The sequence below is a fragment of the Barbus barbus genome (assembly GCF_936440315.1).
Source record: "Barbus barbus genome assembly, chromosome: 10".
Lineage (NCBI taxonomy): Eukaryota > Metazoa > Chordata > Actinopteri > Cypriniformes > Cyprinidae > Barbus > Barbus barbus.
In genome coordinates this window covers 14,326,604-14,349,670 of record NC_136738.1, presented here as the reverse complement: position 1 = coordinate 14,349,670, position 23,067 = coordinate 14,326,604, and the positions used below count along the sequence as shown (strand labels likewise).

At 37.2% G+C, this 23,067-nt stretch overlaps 1 protein-coding gene across 3 annotated transcripts; it reads right to left on the bottom strand.

Annotated features, from left to right (window-relative positions):
* Positions 1 to 7,404: 7,404 nt before the first annotated feature.
* Positions 7,405 to 22,895, bottom strand: impg2a (interphotoreceptor matrix proteoglycan 2a). 3 transcript variants are annotated; one of them, XM_079426486.1, is made up of 21 exons: positions 22,762 to 22,895; positions 22,284 to 22,487; positions 17,602 to 17,768; positions 17,437 to 17,462; positions 17,275 to 17,301; positions 16,684 to 16,724; positions 14,872 to 15,002; positions 14,555 to 14,719; positions 14,371 to 14,429; positions 14,012 to 14,032; positions 13,527 to 13,720; positions 13,387 to 13,445; positions 13,021 to 13,126; positions 11,742 to 12,769; positions 10,695 to 10,914; positions 10,356 to 10,566; positions 9,967 to 10,155; positions 9,029 to 9,230; positions 8,803 to 8,882; positions 8,632 to 8,716; positions 7,405 to 8,450 (listed from the first exon to the last, which is right to left on the bottom strand). In XM_079426486.1, exons 2-20 carry the CDS (start codon positions 22,465 to 22,467, stop codon positions 8,674 to 8,676), a joined length of 3,153 nt encoding a protein of 1,050 aa, XP_079282612.1. In that variant the 5' UTR covers positions 22,468 to 22,487; positions 22,762 to 22,895; the 3' UTR covers positions 7,405 to 8,450; positions 8,632 to 8,673. The 3 variants fall into 3 exon arrangements, with proteins under 3 accessions (XP_079282612.1, XP_079282614.1, XP_079282613.1); XM_079426488.1 differs by having other exon boundaries at positions 12,000 to 12,769; XM_079426487.1 differs by having other exon boundaries at positions 13,527 to 13,717.
* Between the last annotated feature and the right edge of the window lie 172 nt (positions 22,896 to 23,067).

The window sequence follows — 23,067 nt, the reverse complement described above, 5'->3', positions numbered from 1 at the left end:
ATCTTCCAGATTTTAATCGAGAGGAAGTTGCATTCATGATGGAAACTGAATGCACTCATCCGCTCTGGGCAGAAAGGATCCTGATCATGGGCCCTCTGGCAGCAAGACAACATTCTCTGTTAATGAATCATACTGCTGATGGCAGTTTTTCCTTGGGCACAGTGATAAATCAATGTGCCAAGAGGTGTCTAAGGGATGGATTAATATTAGTCACCTACTCATTTCCAAGGTACTGCCAGTATAAATCTGGACCCAACCTGGAGATTTAGATTTTAAACTTGTCTTTGTAACCAGTCTTAATTTGTCATTCAAATTGGTACAATAGTAAAAATGTAGAAGAAAGTACTGTCTGCCTTACCCATATTTATTTTTTGCATCACAAATGCATAGATTCCTTGATTTTATACATACCGTTGACTGCACTTTCTTATTCTTTTTTAAGCAGCTAATGAATCAAAGTTCTTGCATATTCACAAATAAGCAAAAGCTTACTTCTACTGCTTAAAAATAAGGTAGAAACTTAAATTTCACATTCTGCAGGTTTCATCAATGTGCCAGTAGGTGGCGACATTGTGACTGTCTTTATGAGTGAATTACTGAATCCTTCGCTCATTTGTTCAAAACATTGAATCAAGAACTACTCACTTCCTGCATCTGAATATAACTACTTCTATATTATATAGTATGTGAAAAACAGTATGTGAGCCAAGTAGTATAACCAGTAGGTGTTAGTATATCCAGTAGATGTTCCCGGATGACCTGATGGATACTTTACTGTCCCATGAGGCCATGGGAGAGGATTTGATGGCAGTGAAGTGACACTAATTGACGCCATTGATCACATTTCAGTGAAAACATGGCAAATGTAGTAAACAAATTTCACTCATAGGCAACTACACACATTCATATACAGCTTTTTAACAGTCATGCAAGATTCAAATAAATTTATTACCTACTATACAATATACAATTTCAGACACAGCAACAGTCTTTATGAGTGAGTCACTGAATAAAGTAATTATTAAAGAAATACATACTCGGAGAATTAATTTGCATTTAAGGATGCAGCCACTGTTTTTATGAGGGAGTCGTTGAATAATTTACTAAAACGATTTGTTCAAAAACACAACACTGACTAATTGAGGAACTAAACCGTATGTGTTTATGAATGAGTCATTAACTGATATTTGCAACAATTTCTTATTATCTTATTATATTCTTATGATCTTTTTAAAAGTCACTTTGGACAAAAGTGCCTGCTAAATGCACAAATGTAAATGGAAACAATACCATGTGTGCTTGCAAATAACGAGTGCTTGATGCCCTACACAAAGGACTAAATTGTCCACAGAGTTCATTGGTGGCCCTTGACATCAGCGATCAGTGGTGTTAAATGTGCAAATTTTTATGTGTTTGTGTTTCTTCAGAGGAAGAACAAGTGACTAAATGCAGCTGTTGGCAGCCTATGTGTGTGGGGAACTGATGAATTCTACTCAGGAGGGTGATTCATTATAAACATTGCCAGAAAAGTCAAAGCACACAGAATCATTAGGACTGTAACACTGACAAATAATGTACAAATGTGCCCTGCAGCAGGATGTTTATCAAATTTATCACTAGATGCACACCAGTAACAGTTAGAATCTCTATCTGTGTCTGTGTCCAACATTTCAAACACAGTATGTAAGACTGTCTCAGATCTAGCATGTTATACTTTCACATTCTGTCATGGTCATGTTCTGTTTAAGTTGCTGTTGTTTTACTAAGCAAATCCACTATGTAGAATCAGATATAGGCCCTGGCATAAAAATGTTTCTATGCAACAAAAATAAGTATGTGGAATGGGAGCTGCGCAGTGACATGATGAACAGGTGTTTTGTGCCGTAACTAACACAATCCCTGCATTCTAATATGCCTGTTTCTCTCCACTGCTGTACTGTCCGAAAAGTACGTCAAAAATTAGCAGTATACATAGTAAGCAAAGAACAACTGAATGAACTACTTCCACAAGACTCTGAAGTATACCTTACTGTTCCATAAGACCTCAGTCATCGTTAAATGTGGCGGGGCTGACGTCGTAGGTCAAAAGACAATTTCAGTATGGCGCCATTGTCCATTAAATTTATACAAAACAAAATACTTTACCGGTTTAAAAAACACCTAACCAGATTGAAAAAAAAAAACATTAATGCCTTAAATTACATCAAATTAATTAAAGTGATAGTCAATTTCAAAACACTACTTTTTCTGAAGCATTGAAAACTTTTAATGAATCGCTGGTGGTTTGAAACTTAAGCGCACGAAAATTCCCCACATCACATGATTTCAGAAAACGAGGCTATCCATCTTATTTTTCGTAAGAGCAGGCAAGGCCATTTGTAAATTTGTCTGGCTTCCAGTGTCATCCGTTTCCAGTTCTTTTTAGCTGTACAAAACAGCTTGTTTTGCAACTTGATATTTTAAACTGGTGTGTTTTTACATATTTTAATGTATTATCTTAATTATGAACATACTGGTTTGTAGTGTGTAAGAAACTATAGTCTGCCTCGACCCAGATTCCACTCCACAATATATGTTTGATCATGCTCATTTCCCAAAATGGCTTAATTATTATAGAGAAGAAGAAAGTCAACAGTTATGTTGTTTGTAGACCATTTGGAATGATCACATCCTGAGCAAATGGTCACCAATTGTAGAATGGGAGCGGGTATGGGACACCGAGAACTACCTCAAACAAAGGGGTGTCAGAACTTAATTAACATACAGACCACAGCTGTAATAACAGGAGCAACTTCATTTACATTAAGGGTAGTAAACTGTAAGTGTATATAAAAGGTTTGAGCTTAGGATGTTCGGGGTTCATTCCGACTCCGTTGAACCCAAGGTACTACATGTTCTTTGTCACTGTTATGCTGCAATAAACATCTTCATCAAGATCTTCAACATCCTCCTCATTTTTTTGCAAACCGTACCGTTTACTGCACGTTGTTATTTTTCTCGTTATTTCCCTACAGTGGCTAATGAACCGGAGGTCTCACACATTTATAGAAAACTGCTCACTTCTGCTTTGAAAAATAAGATGGATATTATGTCAGACTGATTAGAACATTGGTTTTGAAACCTTACAAAATTTGGTTATATGGGCCATTCTACAGAATTGGTGTAAACTGCTGTCCCACAACCAAAAAAACACATTTAAAACGCATTTAAAGGAACACTCCACTTTTTTGTAAATAGGCTCATTTTACAACTCCCCTAGAGTTAAACAGTTGAGTTTTACTGTTTTTGAATCCATTCAGCCGATCTCTGGGTCTGGCGGTAACATTAGCACTTTTAGCTTAGCATAGATCACTGAATCGAATTAGACCATTAGCATCTCGATCAAAAATGACCAAAGAGTTTCGATAATTTTCCTATTTAAAGCTTGACTCTTCTGTAGTTACATTGTGTACTAAGACCGACAGAAAATGAAAAGTTGCGATTTTCTAGGCTGATATGGCTAGGTAACTAGTTATGATATAGCTGGGGATTACTTTCGGGCGCTGCGTCATATCATTGCGGCTGCAGCACCCATGGTACGGCAGCAAAGTTCCTTGATTATTATGCCAGAATGAGAATATAGTTCCTAGCCATATCGGCCTAGAAAATCACAACTTTTAATTTTCCGTCAGTCTTAGTACACGATGTAACTACAGAAGAGTCAAGCTTTAAACAGGAAAATTATTGAAACTCTTTGGTCATTTTTGAGCGAGATGCTAATGGTCTAATCTGATTCAGTGATCTATGCTAAGCTAAGCTAAACGTGCTACCACCAGACCCGGAGATCGACTGAATGGATTCAAAAATGGTAAAACTCAACTGTTTAACTCTTGGGGAGTTGTAAAATGAGCATATTTCCCCAAAAAAGTGGAGTGTTCCTTTAAGTATTCAAATCTAAGATGTTTATTTTGATCCTTCTATTATCTATTGAAACCCACAATAATATTTAAAATATTAGTAAGCTTAATATATATATATATATAATCATCATTTCTTGGGTACTTTCAATTGGGAGGTGGCTGTCCTGAACCCTAACCCCTAAATTTCAAAATGATACTGATTGATACTGAATGTTTGTATTTTTTTTTTCCCCCATTGTTGTTTTTAAAAGTATCTTTTTGATTCTTGCAAGACGGATTTTAACTAAACCCATAAACTTATGATCAGGAAATATTCCTGTGTCCCCCTCTCTCATAGCTACAAGGTGCGAGTAGATAGGTCCCATCATTTTGAGGTAAATGTGTTCAAAAGTCTGAAAAATCTGTGTATAACTTTGAAGAACATCACTGCCGAACACCTTTTTTTCTGCAATTAAGCACACTTTTTTAGGAGTTATTCCATAACGACAGTGACATCTTTTTTTTTTTGGGTGTTATCCCATATAATTGTCACTACTGAAACATGTCATCATTGTTTCAGTAGTGACAAAAGGGAACACATAATCCTCATGGGGAAATACAATTTTAGTACAATTTTGCCATTTTTGTGTGTGTGTGTGTATTTTAGTAAGTCTTAGGCCGTGTTCACACTTGGCGTCTTTTTTGACTAGAAAAAGTTGACAAGAGCGTTTTTTTAATGAAAAACAAAGCTGGCAGCGTCTGTTACAAATAGCTGCTGAGAGCGTCTTTTGTTGTCATAGCAACAGCTGCAACAGTAGCCTAGCGCTGTGTACTGCAGAAATGTCAAGAAAGAGTAAAAAGTTGGCTCTTGCGTTGGCTTTTGAAGTTAACGGGAAAGAAAATGTCGATTCACAACGACGTTTGTGGGTGCACGGCATTATACGGGGAAGGAACCAATATTATGATAGCGTTTTGTGCTCCGAAACTAGTACGAGCAGTCTATCTACCGGCACCTTCTCCATTTTTCTTCTTGTTGTTATGGAAACGAAAGATCTCGCTACTCGCTTGTCATTGGTCAGCTGTCAAAAAGGCGCTTGAGGTAGGGCGTTTTTTTTCAGAAAAGTTGAAATTTTTTCAACTCGAAAAAACGCTCTGAGCTGCAGAAAAAGACGCCAGCGGTGGCGTTTTAAAAAGCGCTCAGGACTTTTTTGAAAACACGGTTTACTCCATAGGATTATAATGTAAAAAAGACGCCGGCAGCTTCGAAAAAGACGCCAAGTGTGAACACTAGTGTTTTAGTATGCGAGTTAAAATTCTGTTATGTGATGTGGTTGCTACCAAAGCATTACTGTCACTACCGAAACATGGGATGTTTAAAAAAAAAAAAAAAAAAAAGTATACTGAACTATCAAACAAGATGTTTTGATTCAGTACATATTCAAACTAATGAATCAGTATGATCAACTTTTTGCCTTTTACAAACAAAAATGGGTTTCAAAATACAACAAATCTCATAAATTACACTTGAAATATTGTTAAAAATGTAATTGTTATTGATTCACCTCTGAAAAAATTAATAAAATAGCAAAAAAAAAAAAAAAACTAAAAAAAATCTAGATGTAAGCAAAGTCAATAATCTAGTCAATAACCCTTTTAATTAAATTATTATTACTTTTATTATTATTGTTATTATTTATAATTATTATTACGTTTCGGTAGTGACAAATTTGGGGAGAGGACAAATATTCCCAAACTTTCTGAAAATACAATATGAGAATTAACTGCAGAATTAATAGAAATGTGTACCTTGGATATTATACAATTTGCATTCATACAAATCACTTGAAAAACATTTTTTTTTCAAGAGGTTTCCGACTCTGACTTAGGACCTGTCGCCTCTGGCTTGTTTAGTTGGGGACACTTAATTTCCAGCGATATCATCGACCTGATTGCAAAGACAATATTTAAACAGAACTGAGCTGGATGATGACATCACTGAATTCAATAATGAAATGACTTTAACTGAAAATCTTTTTTTTTTTTAATCTTTTCATTTTACATTATTGACACACTATTTTCCTTTTTTGATATTGTGCAGTTGCTTTGACACAATTTACATTGTAAAAAGCGCTATATAAATAAAGGTGACTTGACTTGAAAGGTGACCAATTCTGTAGAATGGCCCATATACTTAATGTAGCCTACTTGATATTCAGTAAAACAAAGAAACGTTTCGAAATTCGGATGATCTGGTGAACCCCTGAACGACTGCTAATGGTTTTGACTTGTCTGATCTCGGTTCAGTTTTCATCAATTTTAATACAAGGAAATAATATAGAAAGAAAAATAGTCGTTAATTGTTCCTAATTGGCCTAGTTTGCCAAGTTCTGACTAAGAACACAAAAGCACTACATGTCAATAAAAAAACTGATAACATACCTTTTATATGAAATGGTATTATTTGTAGATTAAATTTAAAGAAGTTGCTTTACACTTTGAGCTGTGTTCCCGTTGCATTTACAACATCTTGACCCGTGGGTGTCGCTGTGTTTTGAGCGCTTCAAAAAACTGTGTATCATTTTGAGACGCAACGCAGCAACTGCTTCGAAAAGCTTAATTTCTCCTATAGCACTACTTACAAGAACTGTTAGCATCTACAGAGTGCAAACACTGCCTCATAGTCACAGCCAATGCATCACCTAAAATAGAGCAACATGGGGATTTTACACCAGTCATTTGATCATCTGTTGTTTTGTGATGCGTTGATCACACTTTGAAATATTAAAAAAACAAACACCGCTCCCTAGAGGTTAAACTGTGAAGTGTAACATCAACAGGTTATTCAGTTACACTTGAAATGTCGACAAAATCATTGGACCATCAGTTCTTTCACTACTGACATTGTAGAGAGAAAAACACCCCTTTCTTTGTGGCTCAGGCGCTTAGCCTGGTTCTAATTGTAGTCATTTCTCATGCTCTCTACTTAAAACACTAGCAAACAAATAATGGATAATTGTGTCTTTCATATGTTACACATTACCACATTGGTCTCCATTCGTTTCTCATAATGCCAACAAAAAGAATTGTGTGACTCTGGAGATCTTTCCATTATCATTAAATGATCAATACAACCAAATTTGAAACTCTACCATAGATTAATCACACTCATGTCATTCCAAACCCACAGGCACATATGGAGTCTGGCTCAGATTTACGGACCTCACTATGTTGTATAACACATATTAAAGCCATTTACATTTTTATGCTATAAACTGGAAAACAGTCGCACTTCCAGCACAGGCTGTAGGTAATGCTCTGTAATCTGGGCTGTAATCTCTGCTTTGACTGATTGTAGTGAGCTCTCTATTCTCTTTAATTAGTTCTGATACATGGAAGACCATCAGCCCAAAACACATTGTATTGCTCAGACACCGCACACTGCTATAACACACACAGGCAAACATGCAATACAATCCATACATAACTGTCAACAATTCCTTAGCACCTGTAATAAAACTTGTAATAAAAGACTCCAGTATAACAAAGTTTATTTCTCACAAAAACTCAAAGTCATCATTCACACAAATTTGAAAATTCTGCCAAATCATTTCCTCACTTAATGACGTAAGCAAAAGTATTTTTGTTTTTTATCGAAGGTGAACTACTACACCCTTTAACTGATACAATTTTAAATACAGCAAATAATAAAAAGAAATACATACAAATGTCCATTATTGCAACAATCATTGTTGGAAGGATGTTGTGATGTACACTCAATAAAAAGAAAAATAGGAGAAATCGCAGCACTCAATTTGGAAGCTGTATGAATGGAAGCCCCTACTTTCAGTTAAAAGAGCCAATCACCTTTTTAATAGAGGCATCATTTTTATCCTGTGATTCAAGCTTTTGATGCAGATCTGTGATAACATTGCTGTCATATTTTTCTACTTATTTAAAATGTCTTTTTGATTTTGGTCAATCTTCAAGTATGTAGAAGCTGTACTTGTATAACTATTACCTACATAGAAAATAGCTGCCCGGATGCTTCCAAGATGGCCACCAAGTGAGCTTACTTGTCTTAAAAATCATTAAAATGAGCAGTCTGATTTGTCTTAATACAGAAGAGCTTGAATCCTCTGACATGCAGTGAAACTATAAAAGGTAATGTACTAAAAGAGTAATACAAGATTAATGGTCAATGATGCGATTCAAGTAACTTTCAGGATTAATCCATCGGGGATCTTTTTCTTTGACCACCAAAGATTGATTGTCTGAGAGATGGGCCACAGATAAGATTAGAAGGCACTAACAAAACATTTCAATCAATGACAAGGATATTGTCTGTGACCAAGATCCCGTTCTATGACAGAAAATGGTCTGTAACCAGAAAAAATAAAGAAATCGAAAATCAAAAACAAAAGGAACAAAAATATCCTTTTCTTTCTTGAATCTTATTTTAAGAAGTATCCATAGGTAGCCATTTTAATTTGCGATGGCAAAGTCTCAGAGAGGCTGAAGAGAAACTGCTCTGAAATCACTAAGATGCCATTTCTTGAAAGACAACGCAAGTTTCTGGAAGAGGAACATATGACGCAAATCAATACAAACACTGTATTTAGAATAAAAAAATAATAATAATAATAAAAGTCTGAAAAGCCCTAAAGATCCATTGATGTTTACACTAGATGCAACACTGGAGACACAAATCATACTGTTACATTGTTACATTCTGTTCTCATAATTGTTTACTAACCTTCATTGTATTGCACTCAGCAGGCTATTGGACATTTGACAGCTACTGACTACTGGAGGAACTTTCTCTTTGATTATCCATTGCTCTGATAAAATAAAAATAAAATGACACGGGGGTGAAAATGAGCAAAGCTATAGGTTATTGATAAGGCATCTTGAAAAAAAAACTCACATTTGATGCTGCTTCAAAAAATCTGCAAACTGACGATCTCTTGTGTAGAGTTCAAGGATGCGGATGCGATCTTGAATATCCTATGGAATGGACAGGAAGAGAAATTCCCAGAAACATGCATCACACACTCGCTTACACCCATTTTTCACACAAAATTTCACTTGCTCACCAGAAGTGTTGTATAAAAAGTAATTTGTTGTAAACATAGGCATGCACGGACCCGTACCTCCTTGGTGAGTTCACTGTTTTCATAAATATGGCGTATCTCTTCGCTGCTGAACTCTGTGGACGCCTCGGCACTGGCGCTGCTGTGGACTGGGGGCTCGGGGTACCGCTGGTAGTAATGGCTGTAGCCTGTAGTTAAATCGCTCTCGAACATGGGGTTATACTTGGTGGCCCTGTCCAGAAATGGCGGACTGTCCTCTCTCCTGCATATAAACATGTATATACACACAAAAAAGGTTGCAACAGACATCCTCACGGTTAAGAAGCCATGACTTAAAGAGATAAGGGATCAAAGATCAGCCTTGATGAACAAATGAAAATCTCGTAATGGAATTACTGGAGATGGAAGCGTCTTCCTAGGTGCTGCACATGCAGTAATTAAAAAGATTTGAATAATAAATGAGCATTTAATGAAAATGTAACTGACTCATAAGGGACAGTTCTTATAAATATTTTCTAACAATTATTTACATGCCAAAGCTGCTCGGGTAAAATATCTATATATAATGTAATAATTCAATAGATTTGACCCTGTTTAGTGTGTAATGCAAAATTGAAACATTTATTGGAAAGTTTTAATTGAAAGTTTTATTTTTAAATACTTGTTTAAACAGTTTAACAATTTGCATGTTCTCATTCATCACTGTTACAATTTAATGGTTAAATTTTTCTTTGATTGAATTATAATATTTTCATAATAATTTTTATTGGTTTAGTTATATAGCACCTTTCCAGAAGCTCAAAGCTCCTTTACTTTACTCAAGGTCAAACTCTAATCAAGGGTTTGTGTCAGGTGATCGGCTCTGAAGGCTTGGATTTCTGAGGTAAATCTTTCATGAACTGTTCCCTTACATAAGTCCGTATTAGAAAGAATATTATAATGCACAGTAAAAGAATGTGAGGTGGGATGAAGCCATGATTTACCAGATTGACTCTTACCGTACTGGATCCTCCATCTCATCCTTCTCATATTGGTCTCGCAGAGTTCTTGCAAGGAAGAAGATTACTCCTGACGCCACCAGAAGGAACCCAGCAACAGATGCTATGGCAATGCCAACTACGAGTGGCTCAGAAACATATTCTTCACAATGTTCTCCTCTGTACCACCAGTTCTCCCCAACACGGCATCTACAGTGCAGACAAACAAACTTAAAACACTTAAGACAAAGCCAGTCTAGCAGCTACTTACTTTAAAATTAATTAATATGCCATTCTCCAGGTAGAACAGACTTAAATGAACCGGATTTGATCTGTAATTAATTTTCTTAAATGTGCACATATTTATTCAAAATTTCTTGAATATCATATAATCAAATAAACAAACAAACCTGCAAATGGCTCCTTGGCCTGGAATGACATCACATTTCCCATCATTCAAGCAGAAGTCATGTTGAAGGTCACAGATGCTTTGGCAGGGTAGTCCGTCCACGCTGAAGTAACCAGCATTACACACACATTCAGCTTCACCTGACCATTGGTTCACTGTACATTCAGCAAACTCATTGCATGCTTGAAACTTGCACGGGTCTGCCTGTTCCCCTAAAACAAACATACATATACCCACACAGATTAGCCACAGCATTAAGGTGGCATGTGATGAGGTACCTAAATACATAATATATAGGATGTAGAACCAAACTGACTAAGGTTTTCTAATGTTGCCTGACCTGATTCGACATCCAATGAATATTTGTCAATGGCGAGGTTCATGGTCTGGTAAGCTGTGTTGCAGAAATCCTCTAGAATGAGGTAAACAGCAGTATTGACTCCACGAGGAACAGGCTGCCCAAACTTCATACGGCTGTTCACCACAATACTTCCATTCCTGAAGTTCAAGATCTCCAGGTTCTCAAAGTGACTGAGGTTCGACTGAAGATAAGGCACCAGCTGAGGGACATACAATAACAATAATGAGTTAATGAACTCAGAAACATAAATGCTATGTAACACAACTCTTCAGTGCCCTGCAGACTTTATCAACAATCCCAATCTAACCCACCAGTCTATAATTTGCAAGCAATTCTGATATTCTGATAAGATCAAACACCTTAATAAGGTTGTTTGTTTATGTCTGGCACAACAGGACTCGAGTTGAAGAGACCTGGTATATAAAATGGTTCCCAACCTATGTCCTGGAGTACCCCAAACATATTTGAAGTCACTCTTATCTAACACACTCATTTCAGGTCTCAGAGTACTAATGAGCTGATGCACAAATTTAGGTGAGTTTCATTAGGGAAACATACAAAATGCGAAAAGCTGGGAGTACTCCATGATTAGGGTTGGGAACCACTGGCATATTATATAAAACATTGTAGGGGTTCTCAACTCTGGTCCTCGAGGTCCACTTTCCTACAGAGTTTAGCTCCAGCCTTGATCAAACTGGAAAGAGGACCTCGAGGGCTGGAGCTGAATTAGTGAATAATTTAATCTGGATCAGGGATGTCCATTCCTGCTTCTGGGGAGTCACCTTCGATCAGAGTTTAGCTCAAACACACATGCCTGTAAGTTTCTAGTGATCCTGAAAGCCTTGTTAAGCTAGTTCAGGTGTATTTGTGGCTTGAGCCAAACTCTGCAGGAAGGTGGCCCTCCAGTAGTAGGATTGGACACTCCTGATTTGACAGGATACGTGGTTGAAGAGGAATAACAAGTTATGGTAGGATAAGGAAGAGGAAAAACAATAGGAGCAAATGTACTTTGAGGAGGTACACTACCAGTTCAAGGAACCGTTGCTCCAGGGCTTTGTATTCTGCAGAGCTCTTATTAAACAGATCCTCAGAGAATATCATGTTAGTAACACGAAGACTGAAAAACACTATCAAAGACCTCCCAGGGTTAGTTGGCAAGGCTATGCTGGAAACTTCATCGCCCTGGATGACACCAGAGATGCCACTACCCTCTTCTTCTTTGTAATCAATCACATCTAGAGATGCGGTCATAACTTTTGAATTTAAGGTATGCACCAACTCCACCTCCGCTGGGGTAATAGTGATGATGAGGGAGAAGGGTGATTCGTTCTCAGTTGAAAGAGGAGTTGGGTAGACTGGGCTTGCTGGTTCAGTGGTGACCAATAGGATCTCATCCTCTGTTAGAACTTCCTCTGAAAACTGTATTGCTGAAACATCCCTTAGTACAAAATCATCCTCGTGTGCCACCGTGGTACTATCAACAGATTCTTCCTGTTCCTCTTCTTCAACCTCCTCTGATTCTTCCTTTATGATCACAACAACTTCAGTTTCCTCAACCTTTTGCGTTTCTGTTTCTTCCTCATTGTCTTCCTCTGTCCTCTCTTCTTCTGTATGTAGTATAATGTCTTCCTCGGGTTTTAGGGTAGATTCTGCCTCACCCACTTTGACTGGCGGCATTGTGGGCACTTCGCTACCAACCTGTACATTTCCATCTTCTCCAGCTTTAACAGTAATCAGTTCAGGAGTTTCCTCAGGCAAGATCTGGTCCTCTTCAACCATTGTTGTAATTGTGGAGAATTCATAGTCCTCAATCTGTGGCATGTCTACATCAATCAAAACCTCTTGCTCACCTTCTGTCTCTCCAACTGGCTCTTGAGCCCTAGTAAGTACAGTTACCCAATTGTCTTCTGCACCAGATCCAGAGGCGGGATTAAAATCATCAATTGTCAAGCCACTGTCTTGCTTGGCATCAATAATGGGACCTACAGCTTCACTATCCACAGCAAGAGTCTGGTTGGGAAGAAACTTTGACACCAAGTCCTTGTCTTGAAGGTCTGAAAGTAGGAATAAACAAGCATCTTGAGTCTTTCACCACCATGTTGGTGGCCAATCCTGGTCCTGGAGGGCCACTGTCCTGCAGAATTTAGAAACATTCCAGTGTGTTGGAATGTTGGAACAAAACTCTGCAGGATGCTAGCCCTCCAGGAGCAGGATTATACAACCTTCCTGTAAATTATTGTACATCCTCTGAGAAACTACAGCTGGCATGGTCTATAAGGCATGATGACATCCTGCTCTCCCATACCTTGTTCTTCTGACATTGTAGAATCCAAAAGGTCACCAATAGTAAAGACCTCCTTCATCACCTCTCCAGGCAGCTCAGATGGTTTTTCTACTCCTAAAATATCATCCTAGACAATAATCAAAATAAAACAGTTGTTGGTTGTGCTTGCTAGGGTAGTCATCAATTTTACTGTTCCTGTTTTTCCATTCTTAGAGCTAGGGTTTTGTTGAAATTGTTAAACATTCAACTTTGGTCAAAACTCGCCCACATTTCTTGTTCTCTGGGTCAAGAATACTATCTCAAATTGTGCGCGTTGTTGAGTATATATGTAAATATCTAGTTGATATTTGGTGACTTCACTGCCACCATGACATAAATGTAATTCACCTTGTGGTCAGGGTCAAGAGATTCTTCTGTAGGATGGGTTTCCTCTGCAGAGATTTCCACTGACAAGAGAAAATAACACCATGACAGACTGCTGAGATGTACTGTAGAGGACTAGTAGCTACCAGCAGATAGAGCAGTACCATGCAGAGCCTCAGTGATGTCGGGGTGGATGTCAGTAATGGTGTACTGAACAGTGGGCCCTTCTGAGTAACTAAAGGTGCCCTCTACCATGTTGGATTGAAGATTAATGAAGTCCAGTGTCTCACTGCTGATCTCTTCACTGCTGGTCTGGAGGGACACAACATATTCCACCAATACTGCCTTATCACCACTGCTGAGAGAAGACAACAACTGCACTTACAATGGATGCCTATAGGTTTGTATTGGATATAACTTTGCACAGAAAAAATTAACAAGTGACAATCACAATAGTCTCACATAATCAGTTGTAATGTTAAGAGTCAATTTTTTCAAGACACTGTATATTTTAAAGTGTTTATGTCAGAATAATTTCTTGCCCCATTGACTTCCATAGTAATTGCATGACTATAAACATGATTCTTGCTTGTTTATTGTAACTCAAAGAACTAACCTGCATTCATGCACGCAATCAAGTCTAATTTACCTTGAGGGATCCATCTGTGGTCTACAAGGAAGATAAAGTTCATATTTTTAGCACAATTACCACTGCAGCAGGTCATAGGCTAATGCTGCATATTGTCTAATTATTCATTGACTATGGCATGTTCCAATCTGACAACCAGGAAGTGTTTCAATTCTTGTACATTGTATATAGTGTATCTATTATTTAAAATCTAAAACAATTCTTTCTATTAAAAAAACTAAACATTTTGCTTTAACTGCATGCTTGACCTGTCATTTTTAAAATGCTACTTGGTTTCGTATGTTGTAATCACATGCAGTGATATTCATACAATATTTAAATGCAACTATAATAACAAAATGAATCATGCACTAACACACCTGATGTTCAATACCGATACAGTCTTGAATTCTGTCAGTTTCTTCAAAGCAGCTGAAATCTGTATGAAATGACAAACATAGGCAACACAAAACCAAAATGATACAGTAATTAAGCTTGGTATAGAACAACCATTATACAAAACATTTGTGTAAAAATTAAAGTAAGTATGTGGGTGTGTTGTACCTTCTCTATGACCTTGTGAGCGAGTCTGCCATGCTCACTGCTGGTGGAGTTGAACAGCTCTTCACTCCATGGTTCTCCAGTCAATAACATAGCCAGCTCCACCCTCTGATCAACCAGAGGACGTGAAGGCAAAGCAGCTGCTTCCTGCTCAATCTCATTAGTGATCTACCACAGACAACACACACAAACTTTGTTTAGCAGGTGTTCAGTATTCATAATTCAGTTATATGCATAATTTTGCATGTATCATGATTCACGAGTGCAACCAGACTTTATATCAGTATGAACGGTAATGTTTCAGCCTGCCAAACATCTACCTCAGTATCCATCTCCATTGTCATGATAGCAGATGGTGCTTCTGCAGTAACTTCCTTCACGCTCTCTGAGATAACCTCATCTGGAACCGCCGTGGTCACCACCACAGTGGTCTCTGCTGGAAGCTCATCACCTACCAAGTTTTAAAGATAATTGTTTGTTTCTTGGGGTGTTATAAATGTTATAAGATCTTTTTAAGCTTGTTTAAGATCATTTCAAGTTTATTTATTTCCAGTTACAGCATTTAAATCTGAATTGTACACATTAAGTTTGCATCAAAATAACCTTGTAGAATTTATAAGCATTACCGGTTTCAGACCACAGTTTTGGTCTTGCTATCATCAAAAATATATATTTTTCCAGAAATATTCTAGTTTAGACATTCAGTAGTTTCAAATGAAATGCAAACCAAACCCTACAAGCCAAGTATCTTATCCTTTTTACTTTACAGCCATTAGCAGAGATGCAAACATGTAAGGGAGAAAAAAGGTGAGAACATTGCGCGGATCAGGGGCATGCTCCACACAGAATTTCTTTTAAAGATATTTGCTTTAAATGCTCATTTGTAGTTACTTTAAGGTATTTTATATATATTTGTGACCCGGGACCACAAAACCAGTCATAAGGGTCTTTTTTTATTTTGTTATTGAGATTTATACATCGTCTGAATTCTGAATAAATAAGCTTTCAATTGATGTGTGGTTTGTTAGAATAGGACAATATTTGGCCAAGATACAAATATTTGAAAAGCTGGAATCTGAGGGTGCAAAAAAATCTAAATGCTGAGAAAATCGCCTTTAAAGTTGTCCAAATGAAGTACTTAGCCATGTATATTACTAATCAAAAATTAAGTTTTGATATATTTACAAAATATCTTCATGGAACAAGATCTGTACTTAATAATCCTAACAATTTTTGGCATAAAAGAAAAATCAATAATTTTTACCCGTACAATGTATTGTTGGCTATTGCTACAAATATGCCCGTGCTACATATGACTGGTTTTATGGTCCAGAGTTTTATTACCTTATATGTCCAAAACTGTAATTTTTCACAAGCAAAAAAACAAAAAAAAAAACTTTTTTTTTAACATCTTGTTGCAACATTTTATAAAAATCAAGATTGAATATATTTGGGCAAAATCCCATGTTATAAAAGATGAAGTGCTATGCAGGGTATTTAAGACAATATTGGCTGCTTAGACGGCAATGCTGACCTAAAATGCAAAATGTTTGCCCTCTCTCTCTTCACCGTTCCCACATCTCTGACCTCAAATACATAAAATATTATCCTTTTTAGACATAGTTTTTGAAGGAAAGTTTAAAGAGAATACTATAAAACTTATTGAAACAACCAGGGGCCAGTTGCATAAACTTAGCCACCATGTTAAAACTGTGTTTTAAGAACTAGTTTGATCAAATAGCAGTTGCCAAGGGGTAATCGCTATTACTTTTCCAATACAAACAAGACCAATCTACCTTTTCAGAACTGAATTTATGAAATTCCATAAATTAGAGTTTGCATCTATGCATTAGAATTTCTATTCTGCCACAACAAATGTGCATCAGTAACTCATTCTACAGCAAATAGTTGCTCTTCAACTTTTTCAAATTAATGTTTTAATATTAAATAGTTGAATGATTAATATTACTAAATTAATTCATATAATATTAATGGTTGTGAACATTTTGGCTCAATGCCAAAAAAAATCATTGTGCACACTTGGCAATTAAGCTTTTTCTGATTCTGAAAATCAAAAATATGGAGACATTTATGTAAAAAACTGTCAGCAACAACAATCATAATAGACAGACCTGGTGGCACATGGTCTTGCTCTTGGGAAGACTCCTCAGGTCTGTATAAAGAAAATGAGAATGAAAAAGGGCAGTCATAAATAATACAAAAACCTTTTATTATTAAAGTAGTGCTGTCAAATGATTAATTGGAATTAATCGCATCCAAAATAAAGGTTTTTGTTTACATAATATATGTATGTGTGCTGTGTATATTTATTATGTATATACAAATACAAACACATGCATATATATATATATATATATATATATATATATAAGAAAAATATGTTATTTATATATTAAATATATAATATATTTCTATAGAATATAAAATATAAGAATATAAATATATAAATGTATATGCATGTAAATATTTCCAAAATATATGCTATATGTGAGTGTATGTATATATGCATAATAAATATACACAATACACACACACATATATTATGTAAACAAAAACGTTTATTTTGGATGCGATTAATCACGATTAATTGTTTGACAGCACTACTTCAAATGTATGAGTTAACTATTCAACCACACATACAAATTCTCTCATGCTTAGTACATTTAATGAAAACATAAAGAACAGGTATAAAGAGTGTATACCTGCACACTGAGTATGTAGGTGTATTACTGAGAAGAAAGAGGAAGACGAATGGTGAGGAGAAAAACAGACTCAGTAAGACAATTACAATAAATAAATGGCTGAGGGGAAGGGGGTATTTGTAAAGGGATGGGGGGGGGGGGGGGGGGGGGCTTTTTTTGCACCTTTTCAGCCCCGTCTGCGCAAGTCTCTGTAATGGTCCATAAAGATTCAAAAGACAGATGTTAGGTATGCTCATGTACCAGTCACCAATGATACTCTATCCCTACCAAAAGTATCAGCTAACATATTTAGTACAACGTTAATGATACAGGTCTTATGCTACATACTCTGTGGATAAGTGCTAAGTGTTCCTCTGATTGGCTAAAGGCAGCGCCAATCTCCTGTATAGAGAGTCTTTCTGTCTGGCACTGGCTCATCCAGCTCTTGTATTCCTCCTGATTGGGGAGGCGATCCAAGAAGATTTTGAAACCCTCCCACGCGATTTCCTGACATGCTGATGTAAAAACAACAACAACATTGTATTAGTGCAACAAAACACACCAGAACAGTAAGTAATACAATCGGATTGCTCTTTTTTTTGGACAAGTAACAGTAATGTTCTTGTCTGAATAAATGAACAGGTCTTTCGTCTCAAAAGTTAAAGCTCAGCTTTCAGTATTACAGTTGAAACCAGACAAGAAGAGGAGTCAAGACTGAGTCCACATGCTCCTGAGTTCAAGACGAAGGCCTTTCTCTGGTCTCTGTCTTGACTCGTACTCAACCCTCTGACTCGACCCTGCTCTGGTCTCGGTCTTGACAGGACAGGTTTTCACAGGATTGACCACTTAAGTGAAGATTGGACACTTAGACATTTGGCTCTACAGCCAGGATTTTTGAGCTTCCCACAACAAACGTACGGCTGATAATGCTAAAACAAAAACACAGAAGCAAACATATAATCCAATAGTCTGCTGTTGTTACAAATTACTAATTTAAATGACTATGGAATTACCTAATTTTTGACAGACACCATGTTAATACTGTGATAGCCTTCAAAGAGAAAATGGTAATTAATCATTACCACCGTATATGTCAAAGCACCATGGATTCACCATCTGATACATAACTGCAACACAGTATTTAGCTCAAGTAACCTGATATAACACAGTCTCATCCCAACTCGTCACATATTGACGCTTGGTTTTTGCGTCGCTTTTTGACGCTCAAGGTACCCCTTTAGCGTCACTTTTCGACGTGAAGGGAAGGTAATTTTTTTAAATAGGAAACACTTAGCGTATATTAATCATTTTTAAATAAATTATGCCAGTACTTGCATCTGCCTCCTATATCTTGCGTTTTCTTCACAGATGGTAGGTTTAGGGGCAGGGGTTTGGTAAGTCACTATTTTGACTGTTTACATTCAAAAATCACACCCCTACATATATGCAATAATGGCAACCTTATTATGACGATAAAATTCCCAATAGCGCGTTAGCATATCGACGCCGAAAAGTTACGCTTCCCTTCACGTCGAAAAGTGACGCTAAAGGGGTACCTTGAGCGTCAAAAAGCGACGCAAAAACCAAGCGTCAATACGTGACGACTTGGGATGAGACCGGGTTGCCTGATAAGACTGTTTCTATTTTATTTTGCAAGAATGTTGAAACTTGAATTATGTACAACAGTTGTTTGCACATATAGGTGCATTTTCTTGACAGAGACAGCAACTTTCAGTCCAGATGACATTGTGGTGCAATCACAAACACTACTTTGACAATTAGTGTATCAATGGTGTGCTTAGACAAGATCACTTACACCCTCGATCTCAGTCACGGATATAAAGGCTTTGACCTTACTGGCCCCAGTCCAATGTGTTAGCTGACTTTTAACCCCATCATACTGCCCTCTAATTTGTTAAGGGAGAAATCACAGGTGAACTGTGAAAAATTGTCTTGAGGTCCTTCAACACTAACCCAGGACCTCACAGTGGATCTGACTGCCAAACGCTAATGAGATCTCATCGTTACATAGCTGTCAGCTGTGCAGAACAGCTTGCACTAGTTGATTATTATTTAATGTAAAGATTCTTGATATTGAGGTTTTAAAATAAATGTGGATTTGATTTGAATCTTGTTACTTGGGTCAAGATTTGGTCTGGGTTTTGGGTTGTGGTCTATAATGTGGTCTTTTTACAATGTGCTGGTGATGAATATTTTAACCACAGGTTGGCACAAGAAGATAATCTGCAAGAACTTAATGATTCACCATAGTTTTTATATCTAGCAATATATATATATATATATATATATATATATATATGGTACAACTTTCTGCCATCTGTCCTTGCCCTTACCTATTAATAAAATCCTAAAATATTTCTTCACCCATCTCCTTCTTGAGGCACTAGATATTTCTTGGCCAGCTTACAGCAGTGAGCCTTGTCTCATTCCTTTTAGCTATCAGAACACTTTTTCAGCCAGTACTTCAGTAGCTAGAATCCAGATTCACTTTGAATATTTGGGTCATTTCTGTTATGCGGTATTTTTTTAGTTCTGTAACTGTTAAAAATGAACATGCTTTGTTGTAATGTATGAAAGAATGTCTATAAAAGGGTATATCGGACTTAGAAATATTATCTGGTTGAGCTCAGGCATTTAAACTTTATTATAGCTTGAAACAAAAATGGCATTAGATAAATCAACAATTCCAGAGCTAATGACGGCTCATGTTTGTGCTGTTGTTTTCCAACCAAAAATTATATAATTCCTTGTACAAACCCGATTCCAAAAAAGTTGGGACACTGTACAAATTGTGAATAAAAACAGAATGCAATTATGTGGAAGTTTCAAATTTCAATATTTTATTCAGAATACAACATAGATGACATATCAAATGTTTAAACTGAGAAAATGTGTCATTTTAAGGGAAAAATAAGTTTATTTAAAATTTCATGGCATCAACACATCTCAAAAAAGTTGGGACAAGGCCATGTTTACCCCTGTGTGGCATCCCCTCTTCTTTTTATAACAGTCTGCAAACGTCTGGGGACTGAGGAGACAAGTTGCTCAAGTTTAGGAACAGGAATGTTGTCCCATTCTTGTCTAATACAGGCTTCTAGTTTCTCAACTGTCTTAGGTCTTCTTTGTTGCATCTTCCTCTTTATGATGCGCCAAATGTTTTCTATGGGTGAAAGATCTGGACTGCAGGCTGGCCATTTCAGTACCCGGATCCTCCTTCTACGCAGCCATGATGTTGTAATTGATGAAGTATGTGGTCTGGCATTGTCATGTTGGAAAATGCAAGGTCTTCCCTGAAAGAGACAACGTCTGGATGGGAGCATATGTTGTTCTAGACCTTGGATATACCTTTCAGCATTAATGGTGCCTTTCCAGATGTGTAAGCTGCCCATGCCACACGCACTCATGCAACCCCATACCATCAGAGATGCAGGCTTCTGAACTGAGCGCTGATAACAACTTGGGTTGTCCTTGTCCTCTTTAGTCCGGATGACATAGCGTCCCAATTTTCCAAAAAGAACTTCAAATTTTGATTCGTCTGACCACAGAACAGTTTTCCACTTTGCCACAGTCCATTTTAAATAAGCCTTGGCCCAGAGAAAATGCCTGCGCTTCTGGATCATGTTTAGATATGGCTTCTTTTTTGACCTATAGAGTTTTAGCCGGCAACGGCGAATGGCACGGTGGATTGTGTTCACCGACAATGTTTTCTGGAAGTATTCCTGAGCCCATGTTGTGATTTCCATTACAGTAGCATTCCTGTATGTGATGCAGTGCCGTCTAAGGGCCCGAAGATCACGGGCATCCAGTATGGTTTTCCGGCCTTGACCCTTACGCGCAGAGATTGTTCCAGATTCTCTGAATCTTTGGATGATATTATGCACTGTAGATGATGATAACTTCAAACTCTTTGCAATTTTTCTCTGAGAAACTCCTTTCTGATATTGCTCCACTATTTTTCGCCACAGCATTGGGGGAATTGGTGATCCTCTTGCCATCTTGACTTCTGAGAGACACTGCCACTCTGAGAGGCTCTTTTTATACCCAATCATGTTGCCAATTGACCTAATAAGTTGCAAATTGGTCCTCTAGCTGTTCCTTATATGTACATTTAACTTTTCCGGCCTCTTATTGCTACCTGTCCCAACTTTTTTGGAATGTGTAGCTCTCATGAAATCCAAAATGAGCCAATATTTGGCATGACATTTCAAAATGTCTCACTTTCAACATTTGATATGTTATCTATATTCTATTGTGAATAAAATATAAGTTTATGAGATTTGTAAATTATTGCATTCCTTTTTTATTCGTAATTTGTACAGTGTCCCAACTTTTTTGGAATCGGGTTTGCAGAATAATGTCATTTACGGTCTATCTTCTGTTAGTAAAAGGACTATTATAAAATGAATTGAAACCAAAGAAGTGAAAATATTTCAAATTCACCCTTGCAGCCACGTAATGAAGTGAAGTGACGTGTGGCCAAGTATCGTGACCCATACTCGGAATTTGTGCTCTGCATTTAACCCATCCAAGTGCACACACACACAGCCAATGCTGCGGTGCCCAGGGAGCAGTTGGGGGTTCGGTGCCTTGCTTAAGGGTCTCACCTCGGTCATGGTATTGAAGGTGGAGAGAGCGCTTGTTATTCACTCCCCCACCTACAATTCCTGCCAAACCTGAGACTCGAACCCACGACTTTCAGGTTACAAGTCCGACTCTCTATCCATTAGGCCACGACTGGCCCTAATTAATCGTGTTTTTGTGACAAAATCGTGTATTAATATTATGTATGTAATCTTTAATTATACAAGAGGCACTAAAGTTTGTGATTTTAGAATGGTCCAAAACGGAAGTATACAAAAGGCTACTTTCAGTTCTTTGACACTGAATTCTGTATAAATATATAGTAAATTAATGCATGTACAAGCAATACTATACACAGATTATACAATTATATTAATACCAAAATATTAATACTAAAAGTATAAATAGAATTTGTGATAGTGTCTTACCTCTGAGCTGGTAGTATTTGAGGTGGTTACTGACGGCTTGCTGCACTGTTTCTTGACTGCAGAGGCGTACTCCACTGGACAGAAAAACATTACGCTTATATCTTGGCAACAGTCCATTATATCCAGGCTTTTCCACAAACCTTTGAAACAATCTTTGTGAGCGCTTATCTGGATTTCCAAACATGGGAATCCGGTCAACTTCCCCTGAAAAAAAGAAATATACAAACAAATAACTTGATGATAACCATTAGCCATCACACTCCCACCTAATACATATATACATACATATACAAACAAAGACACACCTGCAGAAATATCCAGCTGGCCTATTGCAAAAATACAGCCTAACCAACACAGGATACAGGTCCATATGAGCTTCCACATAATGACCTCCTGTGGTTTGAAAATTAAGCTGTTGTGCGATAGTCGCCACTTCACTTCGGACAATGTGACCAAACCGTCCCACACCTGTGCATACCTGTTACACAGTATCCACTGATAGTATAAATCCACTGATATTATAAAGTGCTATCCAGACTGTCAAAGATGAGCGCAGGTGTATAACTGTGGCGATCCTCTGGCAGGTAGGCAGATGGAAGGGATTTTCCTTTTTTTTTTCTTCTAATCTTGTTTAGTAATCCTGTAGAGCAGCTAATAAAGAAGTAACTGGAAGAACTGGAGTTAACCAACAGTGCAAACCAAATATACATGTGCTGGAAATGTGGAGTGAAGGAGAAAACGAGGAAAAGGCGATTTGCCAGATATCCATAAACCAAAATAATCT

Coding starts and splice junctions, on each gene's coding strand:
- impg2a (XM_079426486.1), bottom strand. CDS start 22,467: ATGTTTGGAAATCCAGATAAGCGCTCACAAAGATTGTTTCAAAGGTTT. Junction 17,463..17,601: donor ACTTAGCACTTATCCACAGA/GTATGTAGCATA, acceptor GGACCATTACAG/AGACTTGCGCAGACGGGGCT. Junction 10,915..11,741: donor AGCAACGGTTCCTTGAACTG/GTAGTGTACCTC, acceptor TATGTCCCTCAG/CTGGTGCCTTATCTTCAGTC.